At 39.7% G+C, this 18,490-nt stretch overlaps 2 protein-coding genes across 2 annotated transcripts; both read left to right on the forward strand.

The window, feature by feature from the left end:
- The first annotated feature begins 1,670 nt into the window (after positions 1–1,670).
- Positions 1,671–12,977, forward strand: il4i1 (interleukin 4 induced 1). Its single transcript, XM_058414629.1, has 8 exons — positions 1,671–1,727; positions 2,725–2,795; positions 7,031–7,245; positions 7,737–7,846; positions 9,838–10,039; positions 10,130–10,198; positions 10,285–10,421; positions 11,430–12,977. The coding sequence occupies exons 2-8, from the start codon at positions 2,765–2,767 to the stop codon at positions 12,184–12,186; spliced, it is 1,521 nt and encodes a 506-aa protein (XP_058270612.1). The 5' UTR covers positions 1,671–1,727; positions 2,725–2,764; the 3' UTR covers positions 12,187–12,977.
- A 947-nt stretch (positions 12,978–13,924) lies between these two features.
- sdhdb (succinate dehydrogenase complex, subunit D, integral membrane protein b) lies at positions 13,925–18,158 on the forward strand. Its single transcript, XM_058414630.1, has 4 exons — positions 13,925–14,079; positions 15,095–15,205; positions 15,977–16,127; positions 17,060–18,158. The coding sequence occupies exons 1-4, from the start codon at positions 14,031–14,033 to the stop codon at positions 17,223–17,225; spliced, it is 477 nt and encodes a 158-aa protein (XP_058270613.1). The 5' UTR covers positions 13,925–14,030; the 3' UTR covers positions 17,226–18,158.
- The last annotated feature ends 332 nt before the right edge of the window (positions 18,159–18,490 follow it).

An 18,490-nucleotide genomic window follows, 5' to 3' on the forward strand; every position in this document is an offset into this window, starting at 1 on the left:
GAATGGTCAAAAATTCCCATAAACACACTCCTAAACCTTGAAGAAAGCCTTTCCAGAAGAGTTGAAGCTGTTATAGCTGCAAAGGGCGGGCCAACTCCATATTACATTCATGTGCATGTAATGGCAGACGTCCCAAAACTTTTGGCAATATAGTGTAAGAGCATCACCATTACATAGACAGCAATAAGTAAATCATATTATCTGACAATGTATTTTCTGAAATATAAGTGCAATTATACTTAAAAGCAAGAGCAAAGAGATAAAAAAAAACAGTTAATTTAAAAGTAAATTAAAATAAAATGTAAATAGCTGTACAAGGAAAAATAAATAGACAAAATATAGAAAAATATAGCATACACCCATCAGGGATAACATTATGACCACCTGCCTAATATTGTGTTGGTCCCCCTGACCCATCGAGGCCTGGACTCCACTAGATCCCTGAAGGTGTGCTGCTTGGGGGGGTAATGCAGGACCGTAAATAGCCATTTATCAGGTGATAATGTATCATGCTAAGATAAAATATTGAAAATGGTACTGTTAAAGTCAACTGTTAAAGCATGCAATGAATGTACTATGAATCAGTGAATTTGAGTTCAATGTGGGTTTATGATCAGTAATGAAGGTTATCATTAAAAACGCACGCACACACACACAAAACACTGGAAAGCTGCCTAATCACAGGCCAGTGGCACTATTTGACCAGTCTATTTTCCATTGACAGCATGACCAATGCATTCACTAAGAAGTGCCGGAAAAGCACCGAGTGGAAGCTCCACTGCTGCTGAATTTGCTCCAAGCTCCTTGATTATTTTCTTTTCTTCATAAGAACACCTTGTGAAAGGGTACTTTTTGTAATTTTCTATTATCTCGAGATATCTGGCTTGCTTCCACATTAAAGAGTTAACTGACCATCTTCTGAGCGGTAACGAGAGTCATTGAGAAGGGTCCAATCACATGAGGCCAATTAATATAAACGCAATATTGATTCGCTCGCTAACAACAAAAGTGGGCGGGACAGTTTGAAACAAGCCAATCAGAGCTCAGCCTCAAGTCGCACGCTTTTCAAAAGTTTACGGACCTACATAGACACACTCGCTTGTCCCCGCCCACACACATACGTATGAACAAAATGCAGTTTTATTTATTTATTTTGTATTTATTATTTTTTTAAATAAATGATAATATAACCAACAGTGGACCTGTACGACTAAATCAATTTATTTCGTTATTAAAATATAATATAAGTAGCATTCTCTCTGGCTAACTTTAAGGGCGCGGCGCCACAGCGCCCCCTATTGACCGGTCACTTCTATTTGATTCTATGAATTATTAATACGCATTAATGACCAATACAGATGAAAAAGTTTTACTGGATCAATTCAATGACAAAATGAAATACTCTAACTTTATTATTTTTATACTTTTTATAATTAAACAAAAATACTCTTAAGTCTACTGGAATACTAAGTACTATAATCTCCCCCTTTTTGACGAATACCAGGAGTGACAATTTCTCAAGGGTACTGAGGTTTTTTGCTTTTTTTTTTTTTTCTCACACCGAAAACCCCTGTGCCAAAAACCTCCTCTTAATTCCTGTAACACTTTGGAGAGGTGAGCTATAAAAACCGCACGGCATCGAACCATGCTTTCGGTTTGAGTCGAGAATAAAAGCTGAGCTGGAAGACTCTATTCATTCACTGCTCCTGTGTCCAGCAACTCGGCCGGTAAGTGAAACTGATGATCCTTTCACCAGCGCATTGTGTGTTTAACTAGAAATACATTATTTAGTGCCAAGAGGATGAGGACGAACTCATAATTAGGCATTTAATAGAGTAAACAAAAAATATTTTCCCGACATATAAAACTAGATTTCATTCATTCATTTCATGTTAATTTTGCTTAATAATAATATTACGTTTAATACTCGGGATAGTTTGTTTTGGATTCTGCATTTCCTTCCCGAAAAGGAAAACCATGTTATATTATTCTACAGAAAAGCTTACAGGAATAAAAAAAAAAAAACCATTATGGAATGAAATTAAGCTTCACAACAAATGCGCCGACTTTAATGTAAAACCATGATCCATAAGGATAAAGTCATAATGAATCCTTTCCAGTGATGAAGCCAGAGCAACGAACAGGAGAAGTCACTAATCTGATTTGTTTCTGTATGGCTGAACTTAAGAATCTGTGTGAGAAAATATTCCTTACAGAGTTTCCATATCTTTGATATTCATTTTGTTGGGTGAACAACCATCATCATCATCATCATCATCATCTTTCACTCTAAATCAACTTATTCATATTTATTCTGCATGTGATAGATCAGCCTTAATAACAGCTTTACAAAATCTTCACGACTTTTAGAGGAGAGTGTTCTTATGTATCCAGGTTTATACTTAAACCCCCTGATCATGATGGTGCACTGATTTATCAGAGCAGTTTAGATGAAAACTCTGATATTTCTTTTTCTCTCATAACTCTGGGATAAATGGAGAGTTAAATTTATAGTTATAGATTTATTTTTTTTATTTTTTTAATGTTTATTTAATGGACACATTCTTTGACTTTTCCCATTCTGTTCATCCTTTAATGAAAATGTTTAATGTATGTGAAAGAAAAGAATACGAAAAGATCAGTCTGAACATGTCAGCTTTACACTTTAAGTTTCAGTTTTCTGTTTCTCTCAGTGAGGAGGAGTTTTATTTCCCGTCTCACTAGGTTTCTGTTTACTGAGTTCTGACGAGTCAGGGAGAGCACCATGTCTCCTGACCACTTCATCTGTTGCTTCTGTAAGTATAGTATTTATTTATTTATTTATTTATTTATTTATTTATTTATTTACTTAATATTATCTAGCAATCTATCATATCATGTTCATATCATGTTGTGAAACACAGGAAATTATACTGCCACATTCAGTGACTAAATATAAATAATGTACGGTTGATATTGTGGAAGAGAGTACTGTACTGACTGTAATTTGATCTGGAGGAAAGGCTCACTGTATGAAAAACATCATGAGTTACAATGCCATTGGCACCATTCCAAAGATTTCATTTCATTTCCTTGTCTGTACCGCTTATCTGATCTATCCTCAGGTCATGGGGAGCCTGTGCCTATCTCAGGCGTCATCAGGCATCAAGGCCATTCCAAAGATTATTATTTTTATAGTATTCATTAGTTTTAAAGATTCATTAGAGACTATTTCAATAATTAACCCCCCCCTCTCTCTCTGTCTATCTATCTATCTATCTATCTATCTATCTATCTATCTATCTATCTATCTATCTATCTATCTATCTATCTATCTATCTATCTATCTATCTATCTATGTATTTATTATTATTATTATTATTTATTTATTTATTTATTTGTAACTGCAGCTTATTTAAAATCTAATATTTTACTTCATCTCACTAACTTTTCCACATTCGTAGTGTTATAATCAGCCCTGGTCAGAAAATTCTAACAGAATTCCGGTTTGTCCTTCTGTATTCGATTTTTAGAATCGTACTGAAACTCTATTCATATTTTATTGGAAAAAGTTTCTTGTTATTGGATGTTACATAGTGTGCTTTACAGTAGGAGTCTCAAATTAAAGTCTCAAATTTTTCTTTTTTCTTTTTTTATTTTAATTCTAATGTCGTGTTTATAATCACTTACTGTATACACCGAATCAGTTCATAACATTGTGAGCAGTGAGAGCTTTAGAGGTCTGATTTAAATACCTTTAGGCTGTTCTGTTCTGGTGATTATTAATGACTCTAGTAACACGCAGTGATTTATTTATTTATTCATTTTATTAAATGAAACAGTGTATCAGATTAATATTAAATGTAGAGCTAATTATGTGATCAGATATTTGTCTAATAATAATAATAATAATAATAATAATAATAATAATAATAATAATAATTATTATTATTATTATTATTATTATTATTATTTAATCGCTAATTGATTGTGAGTCCTGCTTTTATTTATCGCACAAGAAGATGAATACACCAATCAGCCATAACATTATGACCACCAACAGGTGAAGTGAATAAGACTGATTATCTCCTCATCATGGCACCTGTTAGTGGGTGGGATATATTAGGCAGTAAGTGAACATTTTGTCCTCAAATTTGATGTGTTAGAAGCAGGAAAAATGGACAAGCATAAGGATTTGAGTGAGTTTGACGAAGGGCCAAATCAGAGCATCTCCAAAACTGCAGCTCTTGTGGGGTGTTCCCCGTCTGCAGTGGTCAGTATCTATCAAAAGCAGTCAAAGGAAGGAACAGTGGTGAACCGGCGACAGGGTCATGGGCGGCAAAGGCTCATTGATACACGTGGAGAGCGAAGGCTGGCCCGTGTGATCTGATCCAACAGACGAGCTACTGTTGCTCAAATTGCTGAAGAAGTTAATGCTGGTTCTGATAGAAAGGTGTCAGAATACACAGTGCATGACGGGTCAGGGCTGTTTTGGCAGCAAAAGGGGGACCGATGCAATATTAGGCAGGTGGTCATAATGTTATGCCTGATCGGTGTATATTGCCCAACAGTGGAGTTTGGTGTTGCTGGGGCTTGAATCAGGTGTTCCAATCACTTCCATGGCCACAGGTGTATAAAATCAAGCACCTAGGCATGCAGACTGTTTTTACAAACATTTGTGAAAGAATGGGTCGCTCTCAGGAGCTCAGTGAATTCCAGCGTGGAACTGTGATAGGATGCCACCTGTGCAACAAATCCAGTCGTGAAATTTCCTCGCTCCTAAATATTCCACAGTCAACTGTCAGCTGTATTATAAGAACGTGGAAGTGTTTGGGAACGACAGCAACTCAGCCACGAAGTGGTAGGCCACGTAAACTGACGGAGCGGGGTCAGCGGATGTTGAGGCGCATAGTGCGAAGAGGTCGCCAACTTTCTGCAGAGTCCATCGCTACAGACCTCCAAACTTCATGTGGCCTTCAGATTAGCTCAAGAACAGTGCGCAGAGAGCTTCATGGAATGGGTTTCCATGGCCGAGCAGCTGCATCCAAGCCATACATCACCAAGTGCAATGCAAAGCGTCGGATGCAGTGGTGTAAAACACGCCGCCACTGGACTCTAGAGCAGTGGAGACGCGTTCTCTGGAGTGACGAATCGCGCTTCTCCATCTGGCAATCTGATGGACGAGTCTGGGTTTGGCGGTTGCCAGGAGAACGGTACTTGTCTGACTGCATTGTGCCAAGTGTAAAGTTTGGTGGAGGGGGGATTATGGTGTGGGGTTGTTTTTCAGGAGCTGGGCTTGGCCCCTTAGTTCCAGTGAAAGGAACTCTGAATGCTTCAGCATACCAAGACATTTTGGACAATTCCATGCTCCCAACTTTGTGGGAACAGTTTGTAGCTGGCCCCTTCCTCTTCCAACATGACTGTGCACCAGTGCACAAAGCAAGGTCCATAAAGACATGAATGACAGAGTCTGGTGTGGAGGAACTTGACTGGCCTGCACAGAGTCCTGACCTCAACCTGATAGAACACCTTTGGGATGAATTAGAGCGGAGACTGAGAGCCAGGCCTTCTCGTCCAACATCAGTGTGTGACCTCACAAATGCGCTTCTGGAAGAATGGTCAAAAATTCCCATAAACACACTCCTAAACCTTGTGGACAGCCTTCCCAGAAGAGTTGAAGCTGTTATAGCTGCAAAGGGTGGACCGACGTCATATTGAACCCTATGGATTAGGAATGGGATGTCACTTAAGTTCATATGCGAGTCAAGGCAGGTGAGTGAATACTTTTGGCAATATAGTGTATCTGCTAAATGCCAGAAATGTATTGAAGTGAAAACCCTCAATCCATGCCTCGGAATTCACCGTTAATGTGTCACCTGATCTCAATATATCCAGTGTTTGTTAGAGAACATACTGAAACAAAAAAACCCAGGGTGCTTTCAATTCTATCAAGTAGCTAAATAAAAAAAGGTTCTGGAGTCAGGTTTCGCTTAGCTCAAATTCTTCACACTTAATAACTTACTGATTTAAACTGTTTACAAGCAAAAAACCTACAGTAAATGTCAGAGAACAGGCTTGGGCATGCTGGAAAAGGATCAGATACGATCAAGGGTAGTCTGAGAGACTGAGGTACCATAGTCAAGGAATGCAGGTTCTACTGAGCCACTGGAAAATGGTCTTCGTGCCATGTGGGATGTCTTTCAGATTATTCCTGCTGGACAAATAGAGCACCAGTGTGCACCATGATGACATCAGAATTAATATAGTGCAAAGTTTAAAAGATTTCAGTGGGAGACTGAACTGTAAGTGAAGATACAGAGTTGACAATGACACATAGTCATGTTGTTGTTGACAAAGTAGACAGTATCATGAGTCACATGGGTCTATATTTAGCTTTGATGACTTAAGACAAAGACTAAAGTCCAAAAGTTATATCAATATTTCCACAAGGAGATTCGCAGGATTTATAGTTGTTTAGGTTTGTTTTATCCATTCGCTTATCTAGCTCTAGGGAAAGAAAAAGGGTATAAAAGATTCCACGATTTGGCGAATTAGTATGCAGCCATCACGGTAATGAAGAAAATTTTACAAGTAAACGCCACAATATTTAGGATGTGTCTCCAGAATTGCTGCAGATTTTCTGCAGACACGTAGTGTGATGTCGCCAGAACACTCATTCAGCCAAAGTCCGCTACAAACATGAGTACAACAGTTCTAGAAGGTAATTACATACAGTGATCAGGCATAACATTATGACCACCTGCCTAATATTGTGTTGGTCCCCCTTTTGTTGTCAAATCAGCCCTGTCCCATCGAGGCATGGACTCCACTAGATCCCTGAAGGTGTGCTGTGGTATCTGGCACCAAGATTTTAGCAGCAGATCCTTTAAGTCCTCTAAGTTGCAAGGTGGGGCCTCCACTGAGGACTTACAGAACTGGAAGGATACTTTTGATAGATACTGACCACTGAACCATAGTTTATAATCAATTCAGAGTAGCTATGCAATGTAAACTCCCTACACAAATAAACTCACTTCCCTTTTTTTTTCAGTATCTGTTGGGATTCTACTGTTCATCGTCTTGCGTGTCAGCGGATCCAAAAAAGATCCTATTGTAGAATGTCTAAAGGACAACGACTATGATGAACTTCTTGACATAATCAACGAAGGCCTTCCACCGACAAAGACCCCTCACCATGTGGCCATCATTGGTGGGGGCATTGCTGGACTTACTGCTGCTAAGTACCTAGAGGATGCTGGGCATAAGGTAAAAGTATGGACCTTAGTCCATAATCCAAATTCAGACTAATGTTTGTATGGATTACGAACACTCACTCCTCCTTGTTCTCTGTAATTCCTCTTCCCATCATCAGCCAGTAGTGACCCAATGACACGCTCATATCTGTTCTATGGAAAAGCACACGTCGCAATGCCAGACGTCAAAAAAACAAAGCCGACACTTTGTTCTCTAAAAGAGACGAGAGGTTATGGAATAGCACAATATAATGAATTAAACATGATTCTCGTGTCCGAGTGTTATTGTGAAGGTGCTTTCGGAATGAACATTTTAGTCTTTTTTTCTCCCGGATCTCTATTTTCATGCTACATACTGATGTTAATTTTAAACACAAGACGAGCTCTTGAATCAACTGGGACTAGCCCTTACAAAGACGCATTCATCTGAATTAGTGTTTGGATCTTAAACTGTCAGTGTTCACACATGAATGTTCACTGAATAATGATTAAACCCTTCATTAGGTTACAATCATAGAAGCAAGTGGCGAAATAGGTGGAAGAATTAAAACGTACAGGAGTAAAGAGGGCTGGTATGCAGAATTCGGTGCCATGAGGATCCCAAGCTTCCACTGGTGAGTTGATCTTCTATATGACAAGCCTTTTTGTTGGGCTCTCTCTTTTTCACCAGGATAAAGTATTCAGCATATCAAATCATCTATATATATATATATATATATATATTGAACATTTTTATACATATACACGGAATGTGCCGGAAAGTTAAAAAAAAACTCAACCTTATACAGCCATAACATAACACTGACAGGTGAAGTGAAAAACCCTGATTATCACATTACAGTGGAATGTCTCAAGGGAGGGACTTATTAGGCAGTCAGTTGAAAGCAGGAAAAATACACCGATCAGCCATAACATTATGACCACCTGCCTAATATTGAGTTGGTCGCTGCCCTGACCCGTCATGCACTGTGTATTCTGACACCTTTCTATCAGAACCAGCATTAACTTCTTCAGCAGTTTGAGCAACAGTAGCTCGTCTATTGGATCGGATCACACGGGCCAGCCTTCACTCCCCACGGGCATCACTGAGCCTTGACCGCCCATGAACCTGTCGCCTGTTCACCACTGTTCCTTACTTGGACCACTTTTGATAGATACTGACCACTGCAGACTGGGAACACACCACAAGAGCTGCAGTTTTGGAGATGCTCTGATCCAGTGGTCTAGCCATCACAATTTGGCCCTTCGTCAAACTCACTCAAATCCTTACGCTTGTCCATTTTTCCCGCTTCTAATACATCAACTTTGAGGACAAAATGTTCACTTGCAGCCTAATATATCCCACCCACTAACAGGTGCCATGATGAGATCATCAGTCTTATTCACGTCACCTCTCAGTGGTCATAATGTTATGGCTGATCTGTGAAGCATGAGGAACTGAGAGACTTTAACAATGGACAGATTGTGATGGCTAGACGACAGAGGGTCAGAGCAGCTTTAAAACTGCAGGAATTGTGGGGTGATCCTGGTATGTGGTGGTCAGTACTTACGAAAAGTGGTCCAAGGAAGGACAACCGTTGGGTCAAGGGTCCCCAAGCCTCAGTGATGCATGTGGAGAGTGAAGGCTAGCCCATCTGGTCTGATCCCACAGAAGAGCTACTGTAGTACAAACTACTGGCTGGCTATGATAGAAAGCTGTCAGAACACACCGTATATTGCAGCTTGCTGTGTATAACGGTTGTGTAGCTGCAAACTGGTCAAACTATGCTGTCCATCAAGCAAAGAGCCTACAGTAAGAAAATGACCATCACTACCATATAGCAATGGAAGAATAGAGGTAGTGGCCTCTTTCAGCAGGATAATGCTGCCTGTCACACTGTAAAAAGACTTCAGGAATGATTTGAGGAACAAGTGTTGACTTGGCCTTCAAATTCCCTGGATCTCAATCTGATCAATCATTTGTTCAATCCTTGTAGGCTCCACCTCACGACTTAAGGGATCTGCGGCTAAGGTCTTACTACCACAGTATACTTTCAGAGGTCTTGTGGAGTCCATGTCTCGATGCTATCGGTGCATCGATTTTCCTTAGAATTTACAAATTTCAACTTTGAAGTACATGAAAACACAGCTATAGCTTACAGCAATAAACGTTAACATTTGGCAGCTAGGGACCCTTTTAAATGTTAGAAAAAAGCATTTTAATTTATGAAGTTTCACTCACAAAACATCTTTATTCAAATTAGGTTTGAATTAAACCCATTCGATTCATACAGATCTTACAGAGTAAATCAGACTGATTAAAAAGGAACCAAGGCTCATTGATGCACGTGGGGAGAGAAGGCTGGCCCGTGTGATCCGATCCAACAGACGAGCTACTGTTGCTCAAATTGCTGAAGAAGTTAATGCTGGTTCTGCTAGAAAGGGGTCAGAATATGTGCATGACGGGTCAGGGCTGTTTTGGCAGCAAAAGGGGGGCCAACATAATATTCGGCAGGTGGTCATAATGTTACGCCTGATCGGTGTATTTCAGGTGTATTAGGCAGGTGGTCATAATGTTACGCCTGATCGGTGTATTTCTTATTTATTTGTTTGTTTGTTTATTCAGGATTCTCAGGAATTTCACAGCAAAGCTCGGTCTGCCACTGAACAGATTCATTGAAGAAGACATCAACACTTATTATTACATCAACAGCCTCCGTCACAAAACCTACAAAGTGAAGGAGAATCCTGATGTGCTAAACTACTCCTTAAGCGATCAGGAGAAAGGAAAATCAGCCAGTGAACTTTTCAGCCAATCGTTGTGGAAGGTCAGTAAGAGAGCAGATATTTAATTACTTATTCATTTATTTGTACATCTTCTGTTATCCTGATTCAAAACCATTTCTGTTGTTTTCTAGATAAGAGAGTATCTGAAGTCACATGACTGTGAAACTATGTTAAAATACTCTGACGCCTACTCCCTTATGGTAACGAATCTAGAAGGTAAACTTATTCTACTGCGAGTTAAATCGACTTCGTTTGGTCATAATCAACCGTGTGTTTAATTGGACAGGATTATTTGGTGAACGAGGTTAACATGAGTAAAGGAGCCTTGTGCATGATCGGAGACATCCTTAACGAGAGCAGCTTCTACTACATCTCTCTCCTGGAGAGTCTCTACCTGCAGGCTGATATTAATGATGAAACAACGTAAGTAGATTTAAAGGAAATGTGCATGTGGATGAATCTTTAATGCAGTGATTAATCGGCGATTACTTTCAACTTATCAGTTGTTTTATTAAAATGGACAAACAGGTTCAGTCGGTTATTTCGCAAAAGTAGACTTGTTGAATACTTTTAGACTGATAAATTTGTTTAATACTTTTTACCAGAGGTCAGAAAAATTAATTGTTCAGCACTGAATTCCTTCGACATGTCGCACTCCACTGTGGTGTTTAATGGCTTATATGAAAGCAGACACTCAGTGCTTTAAGAATTTGAAGTCTCTCAAAGGTACACTATATTGCCAAAAGTTTTGGGACGTCTGCCTTTACATGCACATGAATGTAATATGGAGTTGTCCCGCCCTTTACAGCTATAACAGCTTCAACTCTTCTGGGAAGGCTTTCCACAAGGTTTAGGAGTGTGTTTATGGGAATTTTTGACCATTCCTCTAGAAGCACATTTGTGAGGTCAGGTACTGATGTTGGACGAGAAGGCCTGGATCACAGTCTCCACTCTAATTCATCCCAAAGGTGTTCTATCAGGTTGAGGTCAGGAGTCTGTGCAGGCCAGTCGAGTTCCTCCACACTAAACTCACTCATCCATGTCTTTATGGACCTTGCTTTGTGCACTGGTGCACAGTCATGTTGGACACACAAAGATGTGTGATTGTTGATATTGTAATGTCAAAAATTCCCATAAACACACTCCTAAACCTTGTGGAAAGCCTTCCCAGAAGAGTTGAAGCTGTTATAGCTGCAAAGGGCAGGACAACTCCATATTACATTCATGCACATGTAAAGGCAGATGTCCCAAAACTTACTCATAAGTAAAAACTTATTATCAGGATTAAATTGTGTACTGAATGTATGCAGAGGTTCCTCTGAATGAGCTGTTGCTATAGAAATGATAACCAATTTGAACACTTTTTGACCAATCAGATTTGAGAACTGAACTTGATTCTAAGTACTTCTTCATATTATGTTTTTTTTCCAGATATTGGGAGATCTCAGGAGGCTTTGATGAATTACCCTTCAAGTTTTATAAAATCCTCAACTCCACAATCCTCCTCAACTCCAAAGTCCGAGGCATCAGTTATACAGATAGTAACGTGACCGTGTTTTATAATGAAAAGCATAGCTCACTTTTGACCCAGAAGACATTCGACTACGTCTTGGTGACGGCTACGGCCAAAGCCACCCTCTTTATCGACTACCAGCCTCCTCTCCCACACTGGAAGTTGGAGGCTCTGCGCTCGGTCCACTACGCTAGCTCCACCAAGGTCGTCCTGAGCTTTAGTCGGAGGTTTTGGGAGGACGAAAGCATTTTTGGGGGTAGGAGCATTACGGATTTGCCCTCACGCTTCATCTACTACCCCAGCCATAGCTTCACTGCGAAAGGAGGAGCTCTCCTGGCCTCCTACACCGTCTCGGACGAAGCGGCGCTCTTCCAGGGAATGTCCGACGACGAGCTTAAACAAGTGGTGCTGAATGACTTGATGAAGATCCACGGAGTGTACATCCAGGATCTGTATACTGGAGGCATTGTGAAGAAGTGGGGGTTGGATCCTTACAGCCTTGGAGCTTTTGCTATCTTCACTCCTTACCAGAAAACCTACTACGGCGAAAATCTGGCTAGGAATGTGAGTCGGATTTATTTTGCTGGAGAACATGTCGACATGCCTCATGGCTGGATTGAGACTGCTATGAAAACTGCCCTCAGAGCAGCTAAGACCATAAACTCAGCTAAATAACATGAATTTATGCTCATTTTTTTTAAATTAAAATTGGGGTTAGGATTAGGGTTAGCATTATATGTGAGAAGGAAAATATATTATGCAGTTTTTTTCACTTTATTATATGCATTAATAATATCTTTGGCATTTTTACTCACACTTTTGTACCTGAAACCAAATGACATCATACACTGAAACTTCATTATAATATTTTTTATACTAATAAACTACTTTGAATGACAGTGTGATCAACATACACTATATTGCCAAAAGTTTTGGGACACCCCTCCAATTCATTGAATTCAGGTGTTTCAGGGGTTGGGCTCGGCCCCTTAGTTCTAGCAAGTGGAACTCTTAATGCTTCATCATACCAAGACATTTCGGACAATTTCATGCTTTGTGGGAACAGTTTGGGGATGACCCCTTCCTGTTCCAACATGACTGCACACCAGTGCACAAAGCAAGGTCCATAAAGACATGGATGAGTGAGTTTCGTGTGGAGGAACTTGACTGGCCTGCACAGAGTCCTCACCTCAACCTGATAGAACACCTTTGGGATGAATTAGAGAGGAGACTGTGAGCCAGACCTTCTCGTCCAACATCAGTGCCGGACCTCACAAATGTGCTTCTAGAGGAATGGTCAAAAATTCCCATAAACACACTCCTAAACCTTGTGGAAAGCCTTCCCAGAAGAGTTGAAGCTGTTATAGCTGCAAAGGGCGGGGCAACTCCATATTACATTCATGTGCATGTAAACGCAGGCAGACGTTCCAAAACTCTTGCCAATATGGTGTATCTACCTCAATGACTGTTCTCACTGTTATCATGTAAATAAACTTTATAGTCATGCAACAGTACAAACTGTGAGTTTATTCAGTTCTCAGTGTCACAGTGCACCAACAAATACAACCACCGTGAAGTTTTTAAAAAAGCTGATTTATTTAATAATTATCTTGGAATCTCATCTTATTTTTAATTTAGGCTGAATAAATTGTTTCTCTAAAATACTGACTTATTAGTTTAACATCCTGAACTTATCTGAAGATTTTAACTGTTTTTCTTAAAATGATGAATCTGATTATTATTTTTTGTCTTAATAGTTTGAATTATTTTCTTGCGGTTAACATTGCGAGATGGTGCCACATTTTTCCAAAATTTTTCAAAATTATTTTTAGAGTTTTGATGCTCATTCTGGTTCCATGAACAAGAAAGTATTTCTCTTGCTTAAATACTTGCTTAAACTGTTTAGCTATAATAAGTTAACATTAAAAAAAATAATAATAAAATAAATAATAATAATAATAATAATAATAATAATAATAATAAACAAACAAATAAAACATTTTTTTATCTGAGCTATGCAGAACTTTTGAAAACTCAGAAATTAATTAATTATAACTATTGCCAAAAAATGTAAAAGAAAAATATCTTGCGTTTTTCCCTTCTTTACTTCCGGGCGTAAATTAGCTTTAAAAAACTGATATAAAATCTACTGCGCTCTGAAAGTTGACCTATCCAATATGGCGATCTGAATCTATTGCAGGCTGAAGGTTGACCTATCCAAAATGGCACTCTTAAGCTCTTGCGCGCTGACGGTTGACCTATCCAATATGGCGCTGCCGATGTCGTGTTTTCTTTTTCTTCTAGAATAATGTCTGAACTCCGGTAAAAATTAGGACATCATTTATATTGTAGTAATGTAAACGCCATGCTGCTGTATTAAACACCGCGCCTACTCTAATACCGAGTGGACTCGCGCAGTATAATTGTGTGGCGTGGCCTTTCATTTTACGATGCGAGTCCTCCGGTAACAGGAACTACTTCCGGGTGAAACACAGTGACCTTGGCTGCTAGCGATCGTTATGGCGGCGCTGGTGAGGATCAGCTCGGTTTGTCACAGGGGCGTTAGCCGTAAGTATTGTCCTGTACAGCGGTTTGTGGTGATTTTTCTCTAAAGGAAGCGATTTTAATAAAAGGTGTTTTTCCTCTGAATCGCAGAGTGAGCTCGGATATCAGTTGGCCCAGAGCCTGCAGTGTGTGTGTGTGTGAGAGAGAGAGAGAGAGAGAGAGCGAGCAAATGTCAAACACAGTCATGTGTTAGACAAGTCAGCTTGTCTAATAAAGCTTTAAAGGTTTGGTTTAAAACCTTTAGGCTACTATGTTTTGGTGTAACACGCAGTGATTTATTTATTTATTTAATTAATTAAATTTTATAAAACAGTGTATCAGATTAATATTAAATGTAGAGCTAATTATTTGATCAGATATGTGTCTTATTATTATTAATTAATTGCTAATTGATTGTGAGTCCTGCTGTTATTTATCGTACAAGATGATGATACACCGATCCGGCATAACATTATGAGCACTGACAGGTGAGGTGAATAACACTGATGATCTCCTCATCATGGCACCTGTTAGTGGGTGGGATATATTAGGTAGCAAGTGAACATTTTGTCCTTAAAGTTGATGTGTTAGAAGCAGGACAAGCATAAGGATTTGAGCGAGTTTGTGATGGCTAGACCACTGGATCAGAACATCTCCAAAACTGCAGCTCTTGTGCGGTGTTCCCGGTCTGCAGTGGTCAGTATCTATCAAAAGTGGTCCAAGGAAGGAACAGTGGTGGAACAGTGGTGAACCAGAGACAGGGCCATGGGCGGCCGAGGCTCATTGATGTACGTCTGGAATGAACAGAAGGCCAGCCTGTGTGGTCCGATCCAACAGAAGAGCTACTGTTGCTCACACTGCTGAAGAAGTTAAAGCTGGTTCTGATAGAAAGGGGTTAGAATACACAGTGCAGGACGGGTCAAGGCTGTTTGGGCAGCACCAACACAGTAATGTTATGCCTGATCGGTGTAATGCTCTGTATGCACTATAGCTTGTTTAGTTCTTTAACACTCCTGTCTCCTGTGCTGTTTTCCTCCAGCTCTGTTATTCCGTAATGCTTCTCTGATCAGAACTTTGGCAGCACATAAAAAGGACCGGGATCACTCCTATTTGCTCACAGCCAAAATACACTCCACGCCGTCTTATTATGGTAAGCAAAATGCATGATTAGACTGTAACAGGAGATTTGTACAGATGTAAAGGAATTTGGCCAGAAGTCTACCTTATGGACTGCTTCCTGGTCAGTTCTTGCTCAAGCTTTTTTCCCCCTGGATCCTTATTTAGCAATTAGCATTGTATCATGTTGATTGCAGTGCACACATCTGCTTCAGACATTTTTTTTTTTACCGAATTCCCCTTCACCCAGATGGTTGAAGAGAATACGGGCTCAGAGACAGTCAGTCTGAGAGAAGTGTAACTCCATACAGATGGTTTCTGTAACACTTTCATCTCCTGAAAGAGACGGCTGTGTTTCTGTAGGTAAAGTCTTAATCAGTAATTTCACAGACATGACCAGACTGACACATGGGATTTGTTAAATTTCCACTTATAGAGAGTAAACAATAATATTAGAGTATCAGAGGTTATGTACTTCTAATTGCCTTTAAAATCCTGTTATCATGCAGAGTTTTTGTGCCTTAGTTTTTTTGTGTACATTTATCTGACCTGAAACTAGCTTTCAGCTGCAGAACTCAAGCGACAACTCGAGACTAGTTTCCATAAAACTAGGCGCCTGAGGGGAAGGCATTCCTAGTGAAAGTGCAGGTTGCCTTACAGGCACTAGATGGCGCTAAAATGACAATCAGCTCCTGTATTAATAGTTAATGTCATTTTCAGTGCTTTCCATTAGGAAGGAAGCACCGTTTTAGTTGTTGTTTAATTTAATATATTGTCATTAAACTGTCTCTGATTTTCCTCACAGCTGGCTCTGGGACTAAATCCGCCTCGCTGCACTGGACAGGAGAGCGTGTCCTGAGTGTAATTCTCCTGAGCATGTATCCCGTCGCATATTTCTACCCTGGTGCTGTCATGGACTACTCTCTGGCTGCAGCGCTCACGCTACATGGCCACTGGTAAAGAAATCTCCTTTGAAATTTGAAAAAATTTGGTCTCCTTTGGTCATTTCTGAGTAGTTGATGTGGTTAACAAACAGGCTATAATGAAGCAGTAATTGTTGCTTGGTCTACAAGGACAATTTTGGGGATGTAAGAAGTTCTTCACCATCAGGGAAAACTCATTTCCAGTAGTCCTTCACAGAAAAGATCATTTCTAATTACTGGAGCATGATGTTCTATAATAAGAACTTTTATACAGTTATCATTATGCTATACTAAATATTAACGTACGCAGTGGTATACTTGTTTTCAATTGTACACTTATATTGCCAAAAGTATTGGGACACCCCTCCAAGTCATTGAATTCATGGGTTGGCTCGGCCCCTTAGTTCCAGTGGAGGGAACTCTTAATGCTTCAGCATACCAAGACATTTTGGACAATTTCATGCTCTCGACTTTGTGGGAACAGTGTGGGGATGACAAGACTCAGACTGCAGGCCAGTCAAGTTCCTCCACACCAAACTCTCTCATCCATGTCTTTATGGACCTTGCTTTGTGCACTGGTGTGCAGTCATGGTGGAACAGGAAGGGGTCATCCCCAAACTGTTCCCACAAAGTTGGGAGCATGAAATTGTCCAAAATGTCTTGGTATGAAGCTGAAGCATTAAGAGTTCCTTTCACTGGAACTAAGGGGCCGAGCACAAACCTTGAAAAACAACACCTGAATTCAATGATTTGGAGGGGTGTCCCAAAACCTTTGGCAATATAATGTAAATTTTCAGTCACTAATTTGAATTGTAGACCTGATCCTGACATTGAGGGAAACTGTAATGATACACAGTGCAAAGACATCCGGTACAACTTTGTGGGGTATAAGGTTCAAATTGTACAATTCAGATTATACAGAATATGTTTGGTCATCAATCTGAACTCTGGAATTTCTCTTTCAGGGGATTGGGCCAGGTTGTGACTGACTACGTTCACGGAGAGTCAAAAGTCAAGCTGGCCAGAGCAGGCCTGTTTATCCTGTCCACCGTTACCTTTGCAGGTCTATGCTACTTCAATTACCACGACGTAGGGATTTGTAAAGCTGTGGCTCTCCTCTGGAGTAAATAGCTGGACTGTCACACAGGGTTTGTGAAAGTGGTTCGGGTTCTGAAGGAGTTTTTTTTTTCTCCCCCCCCCCAGTTGATGTCCCAGTTGATTGTATACGTTTGTGGGATTAAATGTAAATTCTATAAATATATAATTTTGAATCATGAGTTTTTTTAATCACTGTCGACTAAATTGAATCTGCCTAAATTATGACCGCATGTAAGTGAGGGGGGTTTTTGTGAGTGGAGAGTGTTTGAGCTCATATCCACACCGTCATATGGATACCAAGGGGGGGGTGAAATCAGCATCTGTTTGTTGGTGTTAGTCATCCTAACCATCTGTTCTGTGGTCAGGACACGTATAAAGTTGGCTTTTCATTACTGAATTATTTTTATATATATCGAAATAACACTCACATGAGAACCTGTCCTAGTTCTGCTTCACTTCTTGTTGTCTTGAAGGAATCCTTTCTGACTGCTGATTGTCTGTATACAACAAGAACATTACAAGTAATTCCCATGTCAGCTTGTTTTTTTGTTTGGAGATCTATCGGTCAGTCAGAGACAGCCATGGCTATTTAATTTACTGACTTCTACTATAAAATCTGTCAGTATTTTATCATAGCCTTAATTCTGTTTAAATCCAGCTTCTCATGTATAAATTGTACACGGCCTTAATTCTGTTTCAGACGATTTATTATTATTATTTTTTGGTATCTTGGCATTTATCTGCAAATGTGGACGGAATACTGTAACACACCGGAGCCATCTGCTTGTGTGTACGTGTCTGTGTGCGTGTGTACAAGCTAAGACATGAACACGAATGGTACCAGTCTGTCACTAAGTGTTATTAATGAGCTCTGTCCTATTCGTGCAAGTTAGCTCTAGCGTCTTTGGCCTTGCTGAAATAAAGTGGACATAATCTTAAATTCCTGAATAAACAAACTTGAGCAAAGCCTTTACTGGAGATCACTACTGAGTGTGAATTTTCTACCTTATAATCATCCAGGACATGTTTTCTCATTATATTTTCTTATAAATGGAAAGTTTGGAGCAGGATATAAGTCTTATTATACATAACGTACCTATAAGGTGTGATGATAATGTCAGGCAATAATGAGGAACTCGGATAGAGTGCAGTTCTTCTGTGCTACTATACACTTTAGATAATTTATAGATACAGTAGGCCTTCATGACAAAACCATCCCTGTATAAAATCAATCACCTAGAATAATACAATAATATGCAGTGAGCCGTTTGTTGAGAATGAAATTAAACTGGTGGTTT

The sequence above is a fragment of the Hemibagrus wyckioides genome, linkage group LG17, assembly GCF_019097595.1.
Source record: "Hemibagrus wyckioides isolate EC202008001 linkage group LG17, SWU_Hwy_1.0, whole genome shotgun sequence".
Taxonomy (NCBI): Eukaryota; Metazoa; Chordata; class Actinopteri; order Siluriformes; family Bagridae; genus Hemibagrus; species Hemibagrus wyckioides.

Bases quoted from the DNA above. Each gene is read 5' to 3' on its own strand.
- il4i1 (XM_058414629.1), top strand. From the start codon at position 2,765: ATGTCTCCTGACCACTTCATCTGTTGCTTCT. The intron at 7,246-7,736 runs GTAAAAGTATGG...ACCCTTCATTAG, and splicing joins TAGAGGATGCTGGGCATAAG to GTTACAATCATAGAAGCAAG. The intron at 10,199-10,284 runs GTAACGAATCTA...TTAATTGGACAG, and splicing joins CTGACGCCTACTCCCTTATG to GATTATTTGGTGAACGAGGT.
- sdhdb (XM_058414630.1), top strand. From the start codon at position 14,031: ATGGCGGCGCTGGTGAGGATCAGCTCGGTTTGTCACAGGGGCGTTAGC. The intron at 15,206-15,976 runs GTAAGCAAAATG...TTTTCCTCACAG, and splicing joins CTCCACGCCGTCTTATTATG to CTGGCTCTGGGACTAAATCC. The intron at 16,128-17,059 runs GTAAAGAAATCT...TTTCTCTTTCAG, and splicing joins CTCACGCTACATGGCCACTG to GGGATTGGGCCAGGTTGTGA.